The following is a 22,944-nucleotide window of genomic DNA, read 5'->3' as shown; positions in this document are numbered from 1 at the left end:
TTTTATTCCATGAGCTGTAACTTTGATCACAAGTCTGTTGTGTGGCATTTTATCAAATGCCTTTTGGAAGTCCATGTACACCACATCAACAGCATAACCTCATCAACCTTGTTACCTCATCAAAAAACACCAGCAACACCAGCAAATTTGCCCTTAACAAATTCCTGCTGGCTTTCCTTAATTAACCTGCATTTGGCCAAGTGACTATTAATTTTGTCCTGAACTATCATAAGTTCCCCCACTACCGAGGTTAAACTGACTGGCCTGAAGTTGCTGGGCTCATCTTTACACCCTTTTTTGAACAAAGGTGGAAAATTTGCGATTCTCCAGTTTTCTGGCACCACTCCTGAGTCCAACGAAGACTGGAAAATTATGGCCAGTGCCTCCACAATTTCCACTCTCATTTCCCTCAGTATCCTTGGATGCATTCCATCCAGTCCTGATGCCTTATTAACCTTAAGTATGGACAGCTTATCTAATACCTCCTCGTTATAAATTTTAAACCCTTCAAGTGTCTGAATTACCTCCTTTTTCACCATGACCTGTGCAGCATCTTCTCCTTTGGTGAAGACCGATGTAAATTATTCATTTGATAGCTCAGCCATGCCCCCCTGCTTCCATGCGTAAATCCCCTTTCTGGTCCCTAATCAGCCCCACTCCTCCTTTGACCATCCTTTTACCATTTATATGTCTAGACAAGACTTTTGGATTCTCTTTTATGTTAGCTGCCAATCTCTTTTCATACTCTCTCCATGCTTCGCTTATTTGCTTTTCCACTTCTCGTCTGAACCTTCTATATTCAGCCCAGTTCCTGGTTGTGTTACCTACCTGACATCTGTCATAAGCACATTTTTTCTTCATCTTGATCTCTATCTCTTTCGTCATCCAGGGAGCTCTGGATTTGTTTGCCCTACCTTTCCCCTTTGTGGGAATGTACCCTGGCTGTGCATGAACTATCTCTTCTTTGAAGGTAGACCATTGTTCAGTTACCGTTATGCTTGCCAATCTTTGCTTCCAACTTATCTGGCCCAGATCCATTCTTACCCCATTTAAATTGTCTTTCCCCCAGTTAATTATTCTTAATCTGGATTCTTCTTTGTCCTTTTCCATAGACAATTTAAACTTTAAGATACAATGATCACTGTTCCCTAAATGCTCCCCTACTGTCACTTGATCCACATGTCCCACCTCATTCCCAAGATCCAGGTCTAGCAGTGCCTCCTTTCTGTGAAAGCTAATGCAGTGCTTTCGGATGATGTCGCCGCAGGGCAGCACGTAGATGAGAAATAGGAAGGGGCCAAGGATAGACCCTTGATGTAGGTAACAGGCAGAAGCAGGAAGATAAGCCATTGCTAGGCTGGCTGCCATTATTAAGACAGGAATAGAACCAGATGAGAACACTCCCAACCAGCTGGACAACTGTGGAATAAAAACAAGAAATGCCGGAAATACTCAGCAGGTCTGGCAACATCTGTGGAGAGAGAAGCAGAATTAATGTTTCAGGTCAGTGACCCTTCTTAAGAACTAGCAGACATTAGAAATGTGAAAGATTTTAAGCAAGTAAAGCAGGGGTGAGGCAAGAGATAATAAAGGAGGTGTAGATAGGACAAGGTCACAGAGAATAACCAACCAGAAGGTCATGGAGCAAAGGCAAACAATATGTTAATGGTGTGTTGAAAGACAAAGCATTAGTACAGATCGGGTGTTAACGGACTGAAAACTGAACAGCCACAAGTACAAGCATGAAAAAAACAGTGGGTAGGCAAACTGGACAAACTAAGATAAAATAAAATAAACACAAAAAAAATATAAAAAAGAAAAAAAAAACTAAAAATAAAAACAAAAGTAAAATGGGGGGCCCATCATGCGCTGAAATTATTGAACTCAATGTTCAGTCCAGCAGGCTGAAGTGTGCCTGATCGGTAAATGAGATGCTGTTCCTCGAGCTTGCGTTGATGTTCACTGGAACACTGCGGCAATCCCAGGACAGAGATGTGAGCATGAGAGCAGGAGGGAGCATTGAAATGGCAAGCAACCGGAAGCTCAGGGTCTTGCTTTTGGACTGAGCGGTCACTCAGTCTGCTTTTGGTCTCCCCAATGTAGAGGAGACCACATTGTGAGCAGCGAATACAGTATACTACATTGAAAGTACAAGTAAATCGTTGCTTCACCTGAAAGGAGTGTTTGGGGCCTGGGATAGTGAGGAGAGAGGAGGTAAATGGACAGGTATTACACCTCCTGCGATTCCAGGGGAAGGTGCCGTGAGAAGGGGACGAGGCGGTGGGGGTAATGGAGGAGTGGACCAGGGTGTCGCGGAAGGAACAATCCCTTCGGAATGCTGACAGGGGAAGGGAAGGGAAGATGCGTTTGGTAGTGGCATCACGCTGGAGGTGGCGGAAATGGCGGAGGATGATCCTTTGGATATGGAGGCTGATGGGGTGGAAAGTGAGGACAAGGGGAACACTGTCACGGTTCTGGGAGGGAGGGGAAGGGGTGAGGGTAGAGGTGCGGGGAATGGGTCGGACACGGTTGAGGGCCCTGTCAACCACAGTGGGGGGGGAATCCTCAGTTGAGGAAAAAGGAAGACATATCAGAAGCACCGTCATGGAAGGTAGCATCATCAGAGCAGATGCGTCGGAGACGGAGAAACTGGGAGAATGGAATGGAGTCCTTACAGGAGGCAGGGTGTGAAGAAGTGTAGTCGAGGTAGCTGTGGGAGTCAGTGGGCTTATAATGGATATTAGTAGACAGCCAATCCCCGGAGATGGAGACAGAGAAGTTGAGGAAGGGAAGGGTTGGAGATGGACCATGTAAAGGTGAGAGAAGGGTGGAAATTAGAAGCAAAGTTGATAAAGTTTTCCAGTTCGGGGCAGGAGCAGGAAACGGCACCAATACAGTCATCGATGTACCGGAAAAAGAGTTGGGGGAAGAGGGCCTGAGTAGAACTTTCAACACACCATTAACATATTGTTTGCTTTTGCTCCATGACCTTCTGGTCGGTTATTCTCTGTGACCTTGTCCTATCTACAAAGGACAAAGAACAGTACAGCACAGGGACAGGCCATTTGGCCCTCCAAGCCTGCGCCGATCTTGATGCCTGCCTAAACTAAAACCTTCTGCACTTCCGGGATCCGTATCCCTCTATTCCCATCCTATTCATGTATTTGTCAAGATGCCTCTTAAACGTCGCTATGGTATCTGCTTCCACCACCTCCCCTGGCAGCAAGTTCCAGGCACTCACCACCCTCTGTGTAAAAAACTTGCCTCTCACATCCCCTCTAAACTTTGCCCCTCGCACCTTAAACCTATGTCCCCGAGTAACTGACTTTTCCACCCTGGGAAAAAGCTTCTGACTATCCACTCTGTCCATGCCGCTTATAACTTTGTAAACCTCTATCATGTTGCCCCTCCACCTCCGTCGTTCCAGTGAAAACAATCCGAGTTTTTACAACCTCTCCTCATAGCTAATGCCCTCCAGACCAGGCAACATCCTGGTAAACCTCTTCTGTACCCTCTCCAAAGCCTCCACGTCCTTCTGGTACTGTGGCGACCAGAATTGCACGCAATATTATAAATGTGGCCTAACTAAAGTTCTGTACAGCTGCAGCATGACTTGCCTATTTTTATACTCAATGCCCCGACCGATGAAGGCAAGCATGCCGCATGCCTTCTTGACTACCTTATCCACCTGCGTTGCCACTTTCAGTGACCCGTGGACCTGTACGCCCAGATCTCTCTGCCTGTCAATACTCCTAAGGGTTCTGCCATTATCTGTATACTTCCCACCTGCATTAGACCTTCCAAAATGCATTACCTCACATTTGTCCGGATTAAACTCCATCTGCCATTTCTCCGCCCAAGTCTCCAACCGATCTATATCCTGCTGTATCCTCTGACAATCCTCATCATTGTCCGCAACTCCACCAACCTTTGTGTCGTCCGCAAACTTACCAATCAGACTAGCTACATTTTCCTCCAAATCATTTATATATACTACAAGCAGCAAAGGTCCCAGCACTGATCCCTACGGAACACCACTAGTCACATCCCTCCATTCAGAAAAGCACCCTTCCACTGCTACCCTCTGTCTTCTATGACCGAACCTTCTCCTTTGTTATCTCTTGCCCCACCCCCGGTTTACTTGCTTAAAACCTTTCACATTTCTGCTAGTTCTGAAGAAGGGTCACTGACCTGAAACGTTAACTCTGCTTCTCTCTCTCCACAGATGCTGCCAGACCTGCTGAGTATTTCCAGCATTCCTTGTTTTTATTTCAGATTTCCAGCATCTGCAGTATTTTGCTTTTATTTTAGTGAACAACTGTTGAAGTGGGTCTCATAACAAGATGAGCTTGGAAAGAGAAGAAAAAACACCTTTGACCACAAATCCATCAGTCAGTGGTCTGCACAGAATGTCCTCAAGGCCCTACGAGAAAAGGCAATGGTGGATCCTGTTGGATGATTCCCTGAGCAGACTGCCAAAGTCATTTGGCAGAATGTCTCATCGCCAGAACTTTCAAACAAGCACCAAGACGTAGCTCAGCTGGTGGTGAGAAGGGCCCTCCCTGTCAGATCCTTCCTGCATTCCTGGAGACTCACCGCCTCCGCACGCTGCCCTCAAGGTAGCTGTGGTGGGGAATAGACCGTCGTCCACCTCCTTCTGGAATGTGTCTTTGCAAAGCAGGCGTGGAAAGAGATGCAGTGGTTTTGGTCGAGGTTCATCCCAAGCAGCTCTGTAACACAGGAGTCTGTACTCTACGGGCTGTTCCCACGGACGCACACCAAGATAAACATCAACTGCTGCTGGAGGACTATCGATTTGGTGAAAGACGCTCTTTGGTCTGCCCGAAACCTGCTGGTTTTCCAGTACAAAGAGTTAGTTATGACCGAGTGTTGCAGACTGCCATATTCGAAGGTCCAGGACTACCTGCTGAGGGATGCATTAAAGCTTGGGGCAGCCGTCGCAAAGGCTCAACGGGGAAAGACCACTGTGTAAGGTCCTCCTGCCATAGTGAACTGATGGGCTGGAACCTGTGTAAAACCCCTCGGGCTGTATGCACCAAGTATGTTTTTGCTGTGTAATGCAAAATGTACATTGCATATAAAATGGAATGGAGTTATGAGGCAACTCACGTTCTGAATTGAAGGTATCTGATCGCTGCTGTACTTTCTGGAATGTGAAATTTGAACTTCTTTGAACTTCTGTCATGCATTTTTTCCACAAATTTTTATGATTAAAGTATCTTTTTGGAAAAAAAGGAAAATAATAAAGCAGGAACATAGATGATGGTAGTGCAGTTGATGTGGTCCACTAGCGTCGGCGCTAGTAAAGTTACGCGGGCGCGTTTAAAGTCAAAGAAACGGCCGCTGCACGAGGCGGGAGAAAAAACTCGGCTAATGCCATCGATTGGAACTGAACCGTAAACAGCACGCGGGTGGGTGGGAAAGAGAGGGGCGGGGCTAATGCCGTGACGGGACTGTACCGTAAGCAGCACGCGGCAGGAGGAGCAAAGAGAGGCGTGACCTAGAGGGGGACGGGGGCGGGCCAAGGCCATGACGAGCACTGACCGTGAGCAGCACGCGCAGGTAACGCGCGCCGTGGTCGCTGGTAACTTGTCTCCACTTGAGTGAAATAAAAGAGGCGCCGCAGCTGGCAAATCTGATCCGACCGTAGCTGGCAGCTGAAGGTCGTTCAGTTCAATCCGGCCTCAATTTGCGTCTGCGTCTTCGGCATCGTCACCTGGCGGGGAGGGGAGCTGACGAGTCTGACATCTGCCAATTTTAAAAGCAGGAGACGCTACCTTCTCCATTCGGCAGTAGCAGCAGCTATTGCAATGGAGCCCCGAACTAAGCGCAGGCTCACCAACATCACCATTGGGCTCCTTTTCCTGTTCAGCGGCATCGAGTACGGTAAGCAAGGAGCACCGCCCGGCACCGTCTACATCATTACATAGCGAAGAATTGTGATGAGTGAGCATTAAATGCGTGAAGCAGCTGTGAACACTCACATCTGGTGTTTTCAAGTCTGGCCGTGCAAGCTTGATGTGCAGGCTGTTCATAGAATCACAAAGTTTAAAGCACAGAAAGAGGCCACTTGGCCCATCGTGTCTGGGCTGGCTGTAATCCCACCTTCCAGCATTTGGTCTGTAGCCCTGCAGATTACAGCACTTGAGGTACATATCCAGACTCCTTTTGAATGAGTTGAAGGTCTCTGCCTCAGCTACCCTTCAGGCAGTGAATTCCAGACCATCACCACCCTCTGGGTGGAAAAAGTTTTTCCTCATCTCCCCTGTAACTTTTCTGCCAATCACTTTAAATCTATGTCCCCTGGTCACTGACCTCTCTGCTAAGGTGAATAGATCCTTCACTATCCAGGCTCCTCAAAATTTTGTACATTTTAATCAGCCTTCTCTGTTCCAAGGAGAACAATCCCAGCCTATCCACTCTTTCCTCATAGCTGCATTTTTCCAGTCCTGGCAACGTCCTTGTAAATCTCCTCTGTAGCCTGTCTAGTGTAGTTACATTTGTTCTGTAATGAGATGACCAGAACTGCACACAGTACTCAAGTTGTGGCCTAACCAATGAGTTATACAGTTCCAGCATAACCTCCCTGCTCTTGTATTCTATACCTCGGCTAATAAAGGAAAGGATTCCAAATGCCTTCTTAACCACCTTATCGACCTGTCCTGCTACCTTCAGGGATCTGTGGACATTCACTGCAACGTCCCTTACTTCCTCTATACTTGTCAGTATTTTCCCATTAAATGCGTATTCCTTTGCCTTGTTTAATCTCCCCAAATACATCACCTCACACTTCTCCAGGTTGAATTCCATTTGCCACTTTTTTGCCCATCTGACCAGATCATCAATATCTTCCTGCAGCCGACAGCTATCCTCCATGCTTTCGACCACACGGCCAATTGTTGTGTCATCTGCAAACTACTTTATCATGCCCCCTACATTTTTGTCCAAAGTGTTAATATACACCACAAAAAGAGGGGAACATGTACTGATCGCTGTGGAACGCCACTGGAAACAGCCCTCCAGTCGCTAAAAAGGCCATCAACAATTACCCTTTGTTTCCTGCCACTGAGCCAATTTTGTATCTACCCTTGCTGCATTTCCCCAGATCCCAAGGGATTTTATTTTTTTAACCAGTCTGCCATGTGGGACCTTGTCAAAAGCCTTGCAAAAATCCATGTAGACCACATCAACTGCACTACCCTCATCTATCTTCCTTGTTACTTCTTCAAAAGTTCGATCAAGTTGGTCAAACAAGATCTTCCCTTACCAAATGCATGCTGACTATCCTTGATTAACCTGTGTCTTTCTAAGTGACAGTTTATCCTGTCTCAGAATAAATTCCAATAATTTGCCCACTACTGAGCTTAAACTGATTGGCCTGTAATTATTCGGTCTACCCTTCGCTCCCTTTTTAAACAGAGGTACAATGTTAGCAATTCTCCAATCCTCTGGCACCACACCTAATTCCAGTGAGGACTGGAAAATGCTGGTCAGACCCTCTGCTATTTCCTCTCTTGCTGCTTTTAACAGCCTAGGATACATTTCATCTGGCCCTGGTGATGTATTGACTTTCAAGGATGCTAATCACATTAATACTTCCTCTCTCCCTATGTTTATCACATCCAATTCTTCACACTCTTCCTCCTTTAACTACAATATCTGCATTGTTCCCCTCTTTTGTGAAGACAGACACACACTATTCATTAAGAACCAAACCAATATCTTCGGCTCCTACACACAGGTTACCTTTTTGGTTTTTTACGGGCCGTACTCTCTCCTTCGTTATCCTCTTGCTCTTAATGTATGGATAAAACATCTTTGGGTTCACCTTGACTTTGCTTACCAATATTCTTTCATTCCTCTCTTTGCTTTCCTAATTTCCTTTTTGATTTCATCCCTCCACTTGCTGTACTGTCTGTTTTCTGTAGTATTGAGTTCTCGGCGTCGGACAGAAGCTTTCCTTTTCTGCCTTATCTTGCCCTGTAGGCTCCTTGACGTCCATGGGGCTGTAGATTTGGCCGCCTCGCCTTTTTCTTTGTGGGTACATGTTTACCTTGAACCCCTTGAATTTCCCCTTTGAATACCTCCCACTGTTCTGACACTGATTTACCTTCAAGTAGCTGTTTCCAGTCCGCTTTTGCTAAATCACTGCTCAGTTTAGTAAAATTGGCCTTGCCCCAGTTAAGAACCCTAACTCCTGTTCTATCTCTGTCCTTTTCCATAATTATGTTAAAACTGACTGAATTATGATCACGACCACCAAAATGCTCTCCCACTGCCACTCCTTCCACCTGCCTATCTTCTTTTCCTAAAACTAAGGCTAAAACTGTGCCCTCTCTTGTTGGACTGCTACATACTGGGCAAAAAAGATCTCCTGAATGCACCTCAAGAATTCTGCTCCCTCAATTCCTTTCACACTCAAACTATCCCAGTTAATATTGTGGTAATTAAAATCCCTTACTATTACTGCTCTATTGTTCTTGCACTTCTGAGATTTGCCTACATATCTGCTCTTCTTTCTCCCTCTGACTGTTTGGAGGTCAATGGTACACTCCCAGCAGTATGATTGCCCCTTTTTTGTTCCTTAGCTAAATCCATATGGCCTCATTTGATGAACCTTTCAACATATCATATCCCTCCTCACAGCTGAAATAGTTTCCTTGACCATAATTGCTTATCCCCCTCTCTATCGCCTATGAAAACCCAGTAACCAGGAACGTTGTGCTGCCATTCCTGTCCCTCCTTAAGCCATGTTTCTGTAATAGCTATATTATACTTCCACGTGTCTATCTGTTCCCTCAGCTCATCTGTTTTATTATACTCCTTGCATTGAAATAGATAACCTTGAGCATTGCCAAACTCTTTATTTTCTAACCTTTGTTTCCTCTGTCTTCCAGACTGATCCATTAATTTTCTGCCTTCCATTTTAATTTGTGATTTTTGTCCCAGCTGAGTCTATCCTCAGGTCCCCATCCCCCTGCCAAACTAGTTTACACCCTCCCCATCAACACCAGCAAAATGTCTGGCAAGGAACTCAGTCCTGGTTTGTTCAGGTGCAACCCATCTGGCCTGTACAGGTCCCATCTCCCCCAGAGCCAGTCCCAATGTCTTAGGAATCTGAAGCCCTCCCTCCTGCACCATCTTTCCAGCCACGCATTCATCTGTCTTATCCTTCTATTTCTATACTCACTTGTGCGTGGCACTGGGCGTATTCCAGAGATTACTACTTTTGAGGTACTGCTTGCTAATTTCTTGCCTAGCTCCCTAAATTCTGACTGCAAGGCCTCATCCCTCTTTCTACCTACGTCATTGGTTCTTTTATTTAGAGATACAGCACTGAAACAGGCCCTTCGGCCCACCGAGTCTGTGCCAACCAACAACCACCCATTTATGCTAACCCTACAGTAATCCCATATTCCCTACCTACACTAGGGGCAATTCATAACAGCCAATTTACCTATCCCCTGCAAGTCTTTGGATGTGGGAGGAAACCGGAGCACCCGGAGAAAACCCACGCAGACACAGGGAGAACTTGCAAACTCCACACAGGCAGTACCCAGAATCGAACCCGGGTCCCTGGAGCTGTGAGGCTGCGGTGCTAACCACTGTGCCGCCCCAAAAGACAAGGACAGGTGAGGTGGACCATGACTGCTGGCTGTTCACTCTTCCCCCTTCAGAATGCTCTGCAGCCGCTCAGTGACATCCTTGACCCTAGCACCAGGGAGGCAACACACCAACCTGGATTCATGTTTGCGGCCACAGAAACGCCTGTCTGTTCCCCTGTCTGTTGAATCACCTATTGTTATGGCTCTTCCAGTCTTCCCTGTAGCCCCCTGTGCAGCTGAGCCACCTCTGGTGCCATGGACTTGTCTCTGGCTGCACTCCCCAGGTGAAGCATCATTTTCCACAGTATTCAGAATTGAATACCTCTTGGAGAGTGAATCACACTCGGGGGGGTCTCCTGCACTACCTGCCTGATTCTTTTTGACTGTCTGGTGGTCATCCATTCCCCCTCTCACTGCATATTCTTAGCTGTGGGGTGACCACATCTGTAAACGTGCTATCCACGTAGCTCTCATCCTCATAAATGCACCGCAGTGTTGCCAGCTGCCGCTCGAGTTCCAAAACCTTGAGCTCAAGCTGCTTCAATTGACAACGCTTCCTGCACAAATGGTTCTCCAGGATACAGGAAGCGTCTTGGAGCTCTCAGAGCACAGGAAGTGCACTCTGGAGGTTGAAGCAACCTGCCATTCCTTTATTTATTAGTTGACCCTTTGCTACTGCTAAAAAAAAACTTACCAATACTACATCAGCTTAGAATTATTAATAAACCTTACTAGTACTGATAAATCTATTAAAAATCAATACTGTTCACTCAGAAAAATAAACCATACTCAAAGAAAAAAACAGCTATTTACACACGCGCCCTAACAGTCGTGTACTAACTCAGCTATTTAGGGTTATTCCCTAACAGCAGTTACCAGCCAGTCACCTTGCAGCTTTCCTGTGACCTCACTGCTCACTTTGTTTTTAAAATTCCGGCAAGCTGAGACTGCTCTCCACTGCTCTCCTGGAAGATAAGTGCTCTAGGACACAATCCTTGGGCTCTATTTATCTGCATCCCGCTCCGTGTTCTTTCTGCAGGTCTACTCCTCTTCGCTGCTCTCCTGGAAGGCAAGTTCTGTAGGCCGCGATCCTCAGGCTCTGTTTATCTGCTCCCCGCTCTGTGTTCTTCCCTCAGGTCCGCTGCTCTCCTGGAAGGTTTGTAGCAGCAACAGGGTTAGAGGAGTAAGTGATATCGGACTCTCTAGGGGACCAAGTTCTGTTTCATCAGTTAAAGATTTCATTTATAATGAAGCGATTCCATGGGTTAAACATTCGTTATAGTCGAGGACTAATTCAGGTTTTGCTTTATTCACTTAACCATTTCATCACGTAACAAACCTGTAAGGTTATAACACTCGGGGATCTCAGGCAAAGATGAGGTTTGGGGCCCCTACATTTTCCTGAACAATGATACTAAATTCTGTCTGCTGTCAAATCATATTGGCCACCAACATTTTTGAAATGAAGGCATTTGGATGAGCTAAAAGAAAATATACAGAGGCAAAAAATGAAACGAATGGCAGCTCTAAGTTAATTTGTAGTTCTATATGTACACATGATACTTTCTGTTAAACTTTAGGAGTGTCTCATTCAGCACCAGGGATAGTGCAACGGTCACTTGGACACTTTATGTGGAAATGTTAAAAGTAAGGACAGTAGTGTAACTGATTACACTTAAATCAAGAAATATGTATTTAGCCTAGTTATCACTAGAAGAATTTGCCTGACATACATCAAACGCCCTCTTTTGTTTCAGCATATTCTCTATCTCCCTTGTCATCCAAGGAGCCCTGGATTTGGTTCCCTTACCTTTCGCCCTTGTTGGAATATACCTAGCCTGAAACTCCTTAAAGATCACCCATTGTTCAGTCGCAATTTTTTCTGTCAATCTTTTGTTCCATTTTTACCTGGCTAGAACTCCTCTCATCCCATTGAAATTAGCCCTCTTCCAATTTAGACGTTTTACTTTAGATTGTTTCTTGCTCTTCTCTATTACAAATCTAAACTTTATGATACAATGATCACTCAACCCAAGTATTCACCCACAGACACTTGGTCCCTTTATCCCTGCCTCATTCCCCAGCACTAGATCCAATAATGCCTCCTTCCTAGTTGGACAGAGAACATACTGCTCAAGGAAGTTCTCTTGAACATATTTTAGAAATTCCTCCCCATCATTACCCTTTTCTCTAATGTTATTCCAGTTGATATTTGGGTAATTGAAGTTCCCCAATATAGTTCATCTATAGCTCTTGTACATCTGTGATTTCCTTGCAGATTTACTCCTCTATCTCCCTCTCGTTATTTGGAGGCCTATAGGATACCCCAGTAGCATGATCATATCCTTTTTGTTTCTCAACTCTGACCAAATGGATTCTATCCTTGCTCCCTCAAGGACATACCCTCTTTCCAACACTACAATGTCTTCCCTGATCAGTACTGCTACCACACCTCCCTTTTTCCTTCCTATCTTTTCTGAACTCTTTGTATCCTTGAATATTAAGCCCACTTCTCACCATTTTAAAGCCACATTTCTGTTGTTGCTGTGTCATCATGTTCACACACTATTATTTGTGCTTATAGCTCACTAACCTTACCACATTTTTTGCATTTACATTCTTGTATTCTAAACCTGTCTTTATATTCCTCAGTCGTTCTGAGTTTGCATCTGTCTAATCTGGTACTACTTCCTTCTGACCATAGGACCTCAATATCTGCTCTCTGTCATTCTGTACTACATCTTCTGGCTCACTCCCTCCCCCCTGCAGAATATTCTGCACCTTCTTTGGGATGTCCTTTACCCTGGTACCAGGGAGGCAACGCACCATGAGGAATTCATGTTGACAGTTGCTGCCTAAATGTTACCCTTTATGGAATCTCCTATGAGGACTGCATTTCTGCCCTTTGGTGTTCCCTCCTGTGCAGTTCCTTGCTCATTGGTGCCATGGTCTGGACTGCACTCCTTCATGGTGCCGTCATTCCTAGCAGTCTCCAATGCTGAGTACAGGTTTGAGATTGGCATGCACCCTGAAGACTCCTGTACCTCCTGCCTCTTCCTACTCATCCGCATGACCACCCACCTACTGTCCTGAGCACTCTCTGCCTGTGGGGTGACCAGCTTCTGGAACTTATGGTCCAGAAAACTCTCATCCTCCCTGATGCTCCACAGTGCCTCCAGCAACCCCTCAAGCTTGGAAATCATGAGCTCAAACAGCTGGTGACACTTCCTACACACGTCCCCGAAGACACATGAAGTGTTCTGCAGTTCCCACATATCACAGAGATTGCAAGCAACAGGTCTCAGCTGCTCATCCACGGTCTAAGAAAAAAAAATTCCCTCTTTTATTATCTAGTTAGTACCTTGTATAAATTATTAATTTTAATTAATGCTTCTAGACCTGCTCTGTGCTAATACTTTTATTACTGATTCCCTTATTGTTGTAATTTCCCCGATTGGAATTTTATTAATTAGTTTAACCAGTTAAGCTATAAATTTATACAGCACTTTATGGTTCCTGGTCCTAGTTTAAGCCACTGCCTTAGTTTTTATTAAAAAAAAAACTAATAATCACCAACCAATCACTTACCTACTGTCTTCTGTTACTCCTTGCTTTTTTGGAAATACACTGATCATATCCGCACTGTTCTCCCTCTGTTTTATCCTCTGCTGCTGCTGCTGGTGTCTCCAATCGGGTTTATGCTGTTCTCTTTCTCCCCCCCACTTTTATCTTCTGTTCCTTGATCAGGTCCCTGTGCTCGCTCTCTTTTGTATTTTGCCACTGCTGTTGGTGTCTCTGATCTCCTTATCCTACCATTTTCTGTGTATTTTCTTGCCTTTTTTATCCTCCCCAAATGCATTACCTCACACATCTCTAGATTGAATTCCATTTGCCACTTTTCTGCCTGCCTGCCCAGTCCGTTGACATCTTCCTGCAGTCTATAGCTTTCTCCCTCGCTATCAACCGCATGGCCAGGTTTGGCTGACTGCCCTGTAACTACTCGGTCTGTCCTTTTTTAAAATAGTGATGCAACTTAATTTTAAGTGAGAGTGATTTCATGTTATCGTTCCCACTCATTATAATTATCTAGCAGTGCTACTTTTCAATATATGACTTAAATATTGCATTTATGATCATTTTAATATAGGATTTTAACCAGCTGTGCAACAGCGGAGAACATTTATTGTTTTGGTAATGAGATGATATGGAGAATGACTGAGAAAGATTGATGATGTGTTTATTCTGTCATGAATGGCTTTTTAAAAAAATATACTTATAAGTCTATTGTTGAGTCAGAAAATTTGTTTTATAGTAGGGTTGTTCATGTCATGTAGGGAATAATTTGGAATGGATGATTTACCGTGACTGAATAACAAATTCTATTTTTATTAAAGGTATTTTGGGATTTTTACTTGTGCTTTCAGATTGAATTTCACAACTCTGTCCATTACTATGATAACTGGAAAGACTGCCCTTTATAACATACTGTTATGACCAGGTGAGAAAGAGGTCTAGGGTTTCCTTTCAGCCTTCACCTGGTCTTACTATAACAGGATTTAATTTTAAACACTTTTTAGCTCCCCCCTTGGTGAATTCTTGGTCACCACTTTCCAATTATAAGGCAAAGAAACCAGCACAAACAGGCTTTCTTAGGTTTAAAGAAGAAAAGTGAAACTTTATTAACGCCTATGGATACAAGACACGCCCAAGCTAGCATGCATATGCGATACATGCAAATAGAGACAGAAAAGAGCAGAAGAAATACAGTGGAAAAGTTTGAGGCAATATTGAAGAGTTTTTATTACGGGTCTTCGAGCTCACTGTAGATAGGTAGGTAGATCTTGCTTTTTGTTGGGGCCCAGTATTCTTCTTAAACCTTGTTCGCTGCAGGAGACATACGAACATACAAATTAGGAGCAGGAGTAGGCCACTCGACCCCTCGAGCCTGCTCTGCCATTCAATAAGTTCATGGCTGAACTGATTACTCCACATTTCCACCTACCCCCGATAACCTTCCACCCCTTGCTTATCAAGAATCTATCTACCCCTGCCTTAAAAATATTCAAAGACTCTGCTTCCACAGCCTTTTGAGGAAGAGAATTCCATATCCACCCTGTCAAACCCGTCAGGATCTTATGTTTCAATCAAGTTGCCCCTTACTCTTCTAAATTCCAGCAAATACAAGCCTAGCCTGTCCAATCTTTCCTCGTAAGACAGGCCACCCATTCCAGGTATTAGTCTAGTAAACCACCTCTGTACTGCTTCCAACGCATTTGCATCCTTCCTTAAATAAGGAGACCAGTACTGTACACAGTACTCCAGATGTGGTCTCACCAATGCCCTGTATAACTGAAGTATAACCTCCCTACTTTTGTATTCAATTCCCCTCGTGATAAATGATAACATTCTATTAGCTTTCCTAATTACGTGCTGTACCTGCGATTCATGCACTAGGACACCCAGATCCCTCTGCATCTTAGACCTTCGCAATCTCTCTCCATTTAGATAATATGCATTTTTATTCTTCCTGCCAAGTGGACAATTTCCCACTTTCCCACTTTGTACTCCATTTACCAGGTCTTTGCCCACTCACTTAACCTGTCTATATCCCTAAGTAGCTTCCTTATGTCCTCTTCACAAGTTACTTTCCTACCTATCTTTGGTGTCATCTGCAAATTTAGCAACCATACCTTTGGTCACTTCATCTAAGTCATTTGTAGAAATTTTAAAAAGTTGAGGCCCCAGCACAGATCCCTGTGGCACACTACTTGTTACATTTTGTCAACCAGAAAATGACCCATTTATGCTTACTCTCTGTTTCTTGTTAGCTAACCAATCTTCTATCCATGCCAATATGTTCCCCCCTACACCACGAGCTTTTATTTTCTGCAGTAACCTTTGATGTGGCACCTTATCAAATGCCTTCTGGAAAACTAAGTACAATACATCCACTGGTTTCCCTTCATCCTCAGCACATGTAACATGTGACTTTTCTCTCTTGGGGTTCATGTGTCTTCAATGGATTCAGAGGTTTGTGAGAAAGAGATGGGAGCAGACAGCAGAGGCTGTGGCGAGCCAGCCAGGAGAGGTCTTTTCAATCCAGGAGCAAACCGCTTTTTGCTGACTCTCAGTTCAAACTGTACAATTCAGAAACCCCCAGGTTGCCAAGCAGGTTAGTCACGTGACTAACTGGTCTGACCACATCTTGGTTCTGCATATTGTATCATCTTAGGGAATGGAATGTGCTTCCCTGCCTTCAATGTCTGTTAGTATGTAAATGTGTTTTTGCCAGCCAAGGTCTGGCAGTCCTTGTAACAGGCCTTCTCTTCTTCCCAGAAACAATTTGAAATTTAATGTCCATGTGAGAAACTGTCCATGGCCACAGGAGAGGTACCAGAGGACTGGAGGACAGCGAATGTGGTACCATTATGCAAGAAGGGTAGCAGGGATAAACCAGGTAATTACAGGCCAGTGAGTCTAACATCAGCGGTAGGGACACTACTGGAAAAAATTCTGAGGGACAGGATTAATTTCCACTTGGAGAGGCAGCGATTAATCCAGGATAGTCAGCATGGCTTTGTCAGGGGTAGATCGTGACTAACAAACCTGATTGAATTTTTCGAGGAGGTGACTAGATGTGTAGAGGAGGGTAAGGCAGTTGATGTAGTCTGTGTGGACTTCAGTAAGGCTTTTGATAAGGTCCCACATGGGGGATTGATTAAGAAGATAAGAGCCCATGGGATCCAGGGCAATTTGGCAAATTGGATCCATAATTGGCTTAGTGGCAGGAGGCAGAGGGTGATGGTTGAGGGTTGTTTCTGCGATTGGAAGCCTGTTACCAGTGGTGTACCACAGGGATCAGTGTTGGGACCCTTGCTGTTTGTAGTCTACATTAATGATTTAGACGTGCATATAGGAGGTATGATCAGTAAGTTTGCAGATGACACAAAAATTGGTGGTGTAGTAAATAGCGAGGAGGAAAGCCTTAGATTATAGGATGATCTAGATGGACTGGTAAGATGGGCAGAGCAGTGGCAAATGGAATTTAATCCTGAGAAGTGTGAGGTGATGCATTTTGGGAGGACTGACAAGGCAAGGGAATATTCAATGGATGGTAGGACCCTAGGAAGTACAGAGGGTCAGAGGGACCTTGGTGTACTTGTCCATAGATCACTGAAGGCAGCAGCACAGGTAGATAAGGTGGCTAGGAAGGCATATGGAATACTTGCCTTTATTAGCTGAGGCATAGAATATAAGAGCAGAAAGGTTATGATGGGGCTGCATAAGATGCTAGTTAGGCCACAGCTGGAGTACTGTGTACAGTTCTGGGCATCACACTATAGGAAGTATGTGATTCCACTGGAGAGGGTGCAGAGGAGATTCACCAGGATGTTGCCTGGGCTGGAGCATTTCAGCTATGTAGAGAGACTGAAAAGGCTGGGGTTGTTTTCCTTAGAGCAGAGAAGGCTGAGGGGGGACTTGATTGAGGTATATAAAATTGAGGGGCATTGATAGGATAGGTAGGAAGAAACTTTTTCCTTTAGTGGAGGGATCAATAACCAGGGGGCAAAGATGTAAGGGACAGGAGGTTTCGAGGGGGTTTGAGGAAACATTTTTTCACCCAGAGAGTGGTTGAAATCTGGAACACACTGCCTGAAGGGGTGGTAGAGGCAGGAACCCTCACAACATTCAAGAAGTATTTAGATGAGCACTTGAAACGCCATAGCATACAAGGCTATGGGCCAAGTGCTGGAAAATAGGATTAGAATAGATAGGTGCTTGATGGCCAGCACAGACACGATGGGCCGAAGGGTCTGTTTCTGTGCTGTATAATTCTATGACTCTAATATACCTCATTCTTGGCTGGTGGGGGCCCGCATGACACATACATTCTGCTTTAACAATATATTTACTTTTTATCCCTTTCCATTTTGAAAGCTGATAATACATAGCAAGGTAATATGCAAAATGCACTAATCGGATATTTAGCAGTACTTGGAAGGGAAATGGGTTTTAGCTACACTTGAGTCTTGGGCTTTGGTTCACTGGGAATAATCGTGGGATTTGGCAGAGCTGGGTTGGGGGTCCTGGAATTTGACAAAACTGCAGTACAACTACTGGAGCTTGGCAGCATGGAGAATCTTTTAACTGGGCAATACAGCGAAGAGAGAACCTGAAGTTTGATCGACCTATGGAAGGTGCAGCCTAGGTTTGGCACATCTGGGGTCTGAATGAACTATGGTTCATTGGTGCATTCCTGGTCTTTCTCAGAAGTGATGGTATGGCAATGTATGGGCTTGATTGCATTCTTTTGGTGGAATTCCATGTCATAGCACTAGTTTGTGATTTTCTATGGAATTATTGTAAACACTGAATTTGATGTTTCATGATTATTTCCTGTCTGTGGTGAAATTTTCTGTCTATTTATGCATAGAAAGATATCTAATACCCAATTTTTCTTGCTCTTTTATGCCCATCTGTTGATCCCTGTGCCTGAATGCATCTTGATTCATTATAAGTCTCTGTTCCCAGGCTTAAGTGCCATATGTGTGAATTTCCTGCAATTTCACAGTTTGAAATGAGTCTAAAATTAAGCTTAGAATTTTATGATGTAACAGTCATTTCCTGGCACCTTATTGAAACTTTTAGAAACAATTATCATACAGAACTTTACTGTATTATCTGTTTGTTTGAATGCATTTTTATGACATTGAAATGCTTCTGTCATTGCAGGTGCTTAAACATGCTGTGTCTATTGCACATGAATATTAGTTAATTGGACTTGAAACTTTAATTTTTTTAAAAAAAAAAGGAATATATGTTGAGTTTGGCATGTTCCTTTGACCCAGATTGTTAATCCTGATTTCCGCTTGTTTACGCCCATTTTTACCTTCCTGCTATGTTAATGAGATTGACAGGACATTTATGTGTAAATGGATCTAATTTTGGGTGCAACTTCCCAAATATGTTACGACCACGTGAGAAAGGTGTCTTGGGGTCTTCTGTCTTTACCTGGTCTTAGCATAACAGGGTTTTATTTTTAAACACACTGTGTTTTGAACTCCCCTTTTGTGAATCCTTGTTCACAGCTTTCCAGTTATAAGGCAATGAAACCAACACACCAGGTTTTCTCAGGTTTAAAGAAGAAAAATGAAATTTATTAAACCTTAAACTTAAACTCTGCAGGCGTTGACCATATTAGATATACAAAGCGCCCATGCTAGCATGCACACGCGATACACACATGCAAATAGGGACAGAAAAGAGGAGAGGAAAATATAGTAGAGAGGGGTTTGAGGCAATATCAGATGAGTTTCTTGTTTACTGTGCTTCGAGCTCACTTGATTGTAGGTAGTCTTGCTGTTTGTCAGGGCTTAGTGTTCTTCTTAAACCATGTTCACGTAGGAGACTTTTCTCTCTGAGGTTCACTTGTTTTCACAAGATTCAGTTCTGTGGGAGAGAGATGGAGGCAGTCAGGACTGAAGAGGATCTGCTTCAGTTCCAGGAGCACATGGCTTTGAGTTCAAATTCTGTTTTTCCAATTTAAAACTCCCCTAGTTGGCCAGCAGGTGGTCACGTGACCGACTGGTTTGACAGGTCTCTTCTGTGTATTGGGGCCGAGACTGGTTCCAACACATCTGTTACTGTGCAAATGTCCTTCCAGTCAGGGGCTTGCAATTTTAAGTTTTAATGTTCGTGTGGCGAGATAATGTGTGCCTCAGTCTTGGTAGGTGGTGGGCTTGTCTGACAATGTCCTTACAGGAAATTCCACCATATGACAATGGGAAATGAAGTTATGTAGATGTAGGATTTTGCTAATATAATGTTTTATGTAAAAATGTGAAATAATATTTTTGTACTGTAATTTCATAGACTTGTTAAATATCTTGGGAAGGGTATGTTAGGCAAGTGTGGTAGAGGATTGGTTGGTATTTTTACCCCTTCTATTGCAAGTTTGTTTTCTTCGAGCAGATGACCCATGCTGGATTATCATTCTGGCGGTACTGGCTGCCTTCCAGTATCTTGCCAAAGTGGCCATTCTTCATGTGAGCTTCAGCCGTTAAGTGTTGACAACTTATTTGACTGCTGAAACTGATCCTGTCCTCTACTCACATCCACACTTATGCCATTTATCGCAGGGATCACTGGATAACCATCATGAATGGAACCCTGCCTTATTTTGTTTTCCAGTTGATGCCAGATAATTCAGCACAGATCAGGAATTAGACTAGGTATCTATCACTGTAGCACAGCATGAAGCGTATTCGGCAACTGAACCACTGATGGAATCCCTGAAAGGTGTAATTCTGGTTCACTTTTCTAAGGGAGGAACTGAGGCTGTTGCATAAGGCCAGAGTAACCACGTTGATTATCAGAGTTTGTAATTCACTAAATCTGAATTGAAACCAACACCACCAGTGTAAGGGCTGCTGAAGATGGTCATCTTTTGAATGTCAAGTGAAGAACCTACTGGGGGTTATAAGTCTTTTTTAGTGAAAGTGTAATTTATGAACTGATATGGCTTAGAAGTCCAATTTCAAGCACCTGATCAACATAAAAGTGGCTAGTGGTTCTCAAACTTATTCGTCCTCGGACAGCTTAAGAGGGGCAAAAGACTCGGCAGACCACCTATCAGTCCAACCCCACCTGCTTTCGCTTGCCATCGCAAAGAAAAAAATTTCATCAGAATTAATGGGAAGAATGGTGCTGCTTTTGAAGAGACACCGATGAGGTGATGTCTGGTTCCAGGCTCTATGTTCAGCCAGTTCCTCTTTGTTTTCAGCCTCACAAGTATTGAAAAGCTAATCTCGCAGCTGTATATTGTTGGGAATGGCAGCATGTGCTTCAGAGCTGCATTAGCGAATCCAGGATACTCGCTTCATAGGTGGAGCCAGATGCCCGTCAAACATTTCTCACCAAATGTCAGCTTCAGTAACCCATCCGATGCAAGCTCTACAGGGTTCTCCATCTATTTTTTGTTGGAAGCTTGACATTGATCTCTTCAATGCGACCCATGTTTGCAAATGGATTTCTGATCTGCTCAAATCCTGTCTCTGGTTTTGGAAATTGCTTGTGGAGGGCCCTTAGGCGCACTTTGAAGTCTTCAACAATCTGCCCATCAATTTCTTCCTCAGATGTAAGCAGGCAATCGGTAAGAATTGAGTCAAATTCACGGCAGTCAAGGCGGCCATGCCACAGCTCCATCTTCGTACTTTGTCCTGGACATTAAAGATAGTGACAGCTTTTCCCTGCAAGGCGAGGTTCAGCCTGTTCAAGATGCTGAAAATATCAGCCAAGTATGCTAGTTGGGCAAGCCACAAGAAATAATACATGCACTCTGGAAGGTGACACCCTCAACAGTCACTATCGAGCAAATAGGTTTTGACTTCCTTGCACAGTTCAAAGATGCAGGTGAGTACTTTGTCCTGCAGCTCCCCATCTCTTCATGCAGGGCTTTAACAATGCGCATGTTCAGAGGGTGTTCTTGGATAACATTTGCAATTTTTACTGCCACCTCAAGACCTGTTTTAAGGGCAGTGGGAATCATCTTCACAGCAAGTTGTTCACAATGAATGCAACAGTGAATTACCTTTGCCAGTGGTGCAACTGCTTGGACATGTGCAGATAGACCCTTTATCCTGCCAGTTGTTGCTAAAGCACCATCAATGCAAGTAACAACATAGTGTCTAATCCATGTTATTTTTCACGAAAAAATTGTTCAGTATCTTGAAAATGGCTTCTGTCATGTTGGTAGGCAGAGATTGGCAGTACTTCCCCTGAATATTCATACCTGACATACACCAGAAGGTTAGCGTTACTATATTGGTGAACTTGTCAAGTTGAAGGGAGAAGTACTGTTTCTGATGCAGGTGCAGCAACAGCTGGTATTCCACGTTTTCAGCCACTAATGTTATTTGATGCTGAACAGTGTTATTTGAAAGGGGTGCCTTGTCAGTGGCATTCTTTGCCTTTTCCCCAAGGATGATGTTTGCATTATTTTTGCAGTAGGCTTGATCAAGTTCTCTGCTGCAGTATGATCTTTCCCAGTCTTTGCTACTAGCAGTGATACCTTGTATGAAGCCTCTGTAGTGTTAGGTTTTTGCCACTAGTAGAAATGAAATGCATAGTGTTCTTTTTGTGGATCAGTTCTTTGCATTTGTTCTTTTTTAAAAAAAAAACTCAAGGGACTTTCCAGTGTATTCCTTGTGTTTAAGCATAAATGCCATTTTGAATGCAGAGGGTTTCATTGCTTCATTTAGCCGAAGTTTTGTAACGCAAAACACAATGAGGGTTGGGATCTTCCTTATTTATTGTCCACCTAGAAAAATCCCATTTTCAGGTAGTCCGTGTTTAAACTTCCTTTTTACTTTGTTCTTGCTCTTTTGGTTACTCGGTTTTGGTTTTGATCACTATTTTTTTTTTCTGACAATCTGTTCTTTTCGGACCCGTAACTAGGCAGGTCACTTGCATCTAACACCCCATCCACTTCATTGTATACTGCATTATTGACATCAGAATCAGTAGCATGGTTGTGGTTCACAAATCACCTCGCTCTCCTTATCACCAATACTTTGCACCTTGCTCACACTCTCACTATCACAACCTCACTGGATTTGCACTTCAGAGTACGAGATTTAAGTAACTGATCTATATTAATCCTCTTAATGCTGAATTTTTTTTGGTTAAATTTTTTTTTTTAAAGCTTCAAACCTGGACATTCCAAGAGTAGCAATCAAAGTATTTAATTTGCACAATAAATTTACAACTGTCCAAACACAGTCAAAACCATAGGCTGGGATTTAACCCTGGGCAGACAGGAGCCGGCCACCAACTGAAAGGTCTGTGGCGAACCCGCTTCCGCCTCGCCTGGGGATCCGACCGTATTTTGCGGGTCGCCGGGCTTTAATTGGTGTGAGGTGGGACTTCCACCCGCTTGAGGTGGAGAGTCCCACCTAATAGAGCTGCCGGCCAATCAGCGGGCCAGCAGTGCCACCCGGAGCAGCAGCCATTGCTGGGACTACCACCCAGCTTGATGATTGGTCCCGGCGAGGCAAGAGTGGTCGATTTGGGGGGTGCGTGTTGGGGATGATTGGGGCAGCAGGGGTGGTCCACCATCGGGCACAGGGTGCCCGATCACAAAGGCACCGCCCGCCCCCCCCCCAAGGCTGTCAGAGAGCCGCCTGCTTTTGTCAGGCGGCTTCTCTCTGGCCTCGGCCGCCTGATTAGCCGTGGTTAAAATCCATGTGGAGGCGAGTGAAGGCCCTTAAGTGGCCGTTAACTGTCCACTTAAGGGCTTTGATTGGCCTGGGGGGGGCCG

General features: G+C 44.3%; 1 protein-coding gene across 3 annotated transcripts in view; it reads left to right on the top strand.

Annotated features, from left to right (window-relative positions):
* The first annotated feature begins 5,540 nt into the window (after window positions 1-5,540).
* LOC137375306 (major facilitator superfamily domain-containing protein 8-like) overlaps window positions 5,541-22,944 on the top strand; it is a 108,268-nt gene continuing 90,864 nt past the window's right edge. Inside the window, exons 1-2 of one of the 3 annotated variants that reach the window (XM_068042266.1) lie at window positions 5,818-5,907; window positions 15,963-16,083. In XM_068042266.1, the coding sequence (XP_067898367.1) occupies window positions 16,002-16,083 (82 nt within the window). In that variant the 5' untranslated portion in view covers window positions 5,818-5,907; window positions 15,963-16,001. Of the gene's footprint in view, window positions 5,908-15,962; window positions 16,084-22,944 lie in introns of all 3 variants that reach the window. The other 2 variants (XM_068042268.1, XM_068042267.1) reach the window with 2 other exon arrangements.

The sequence above is a fragment of the Heterodontus francisci genome, chromosome 11 (assembly GCF_036365525.1).
Source record: "Heterodontus francisci isolate sHetFra1 chromosome 11, sHetFra1.hap1, whole genome shotgun sequence".
Taxonomy (NCBI): Eukaryota; Metazoa; Chordata; class Chondrichthyes; order Heterodontiformes; family Heterodontidae; genus Heterodontus; species Heterodontus francisci.
This window is presented reverse-complemented; position numbering and strand designations above follow the sequence as displayed.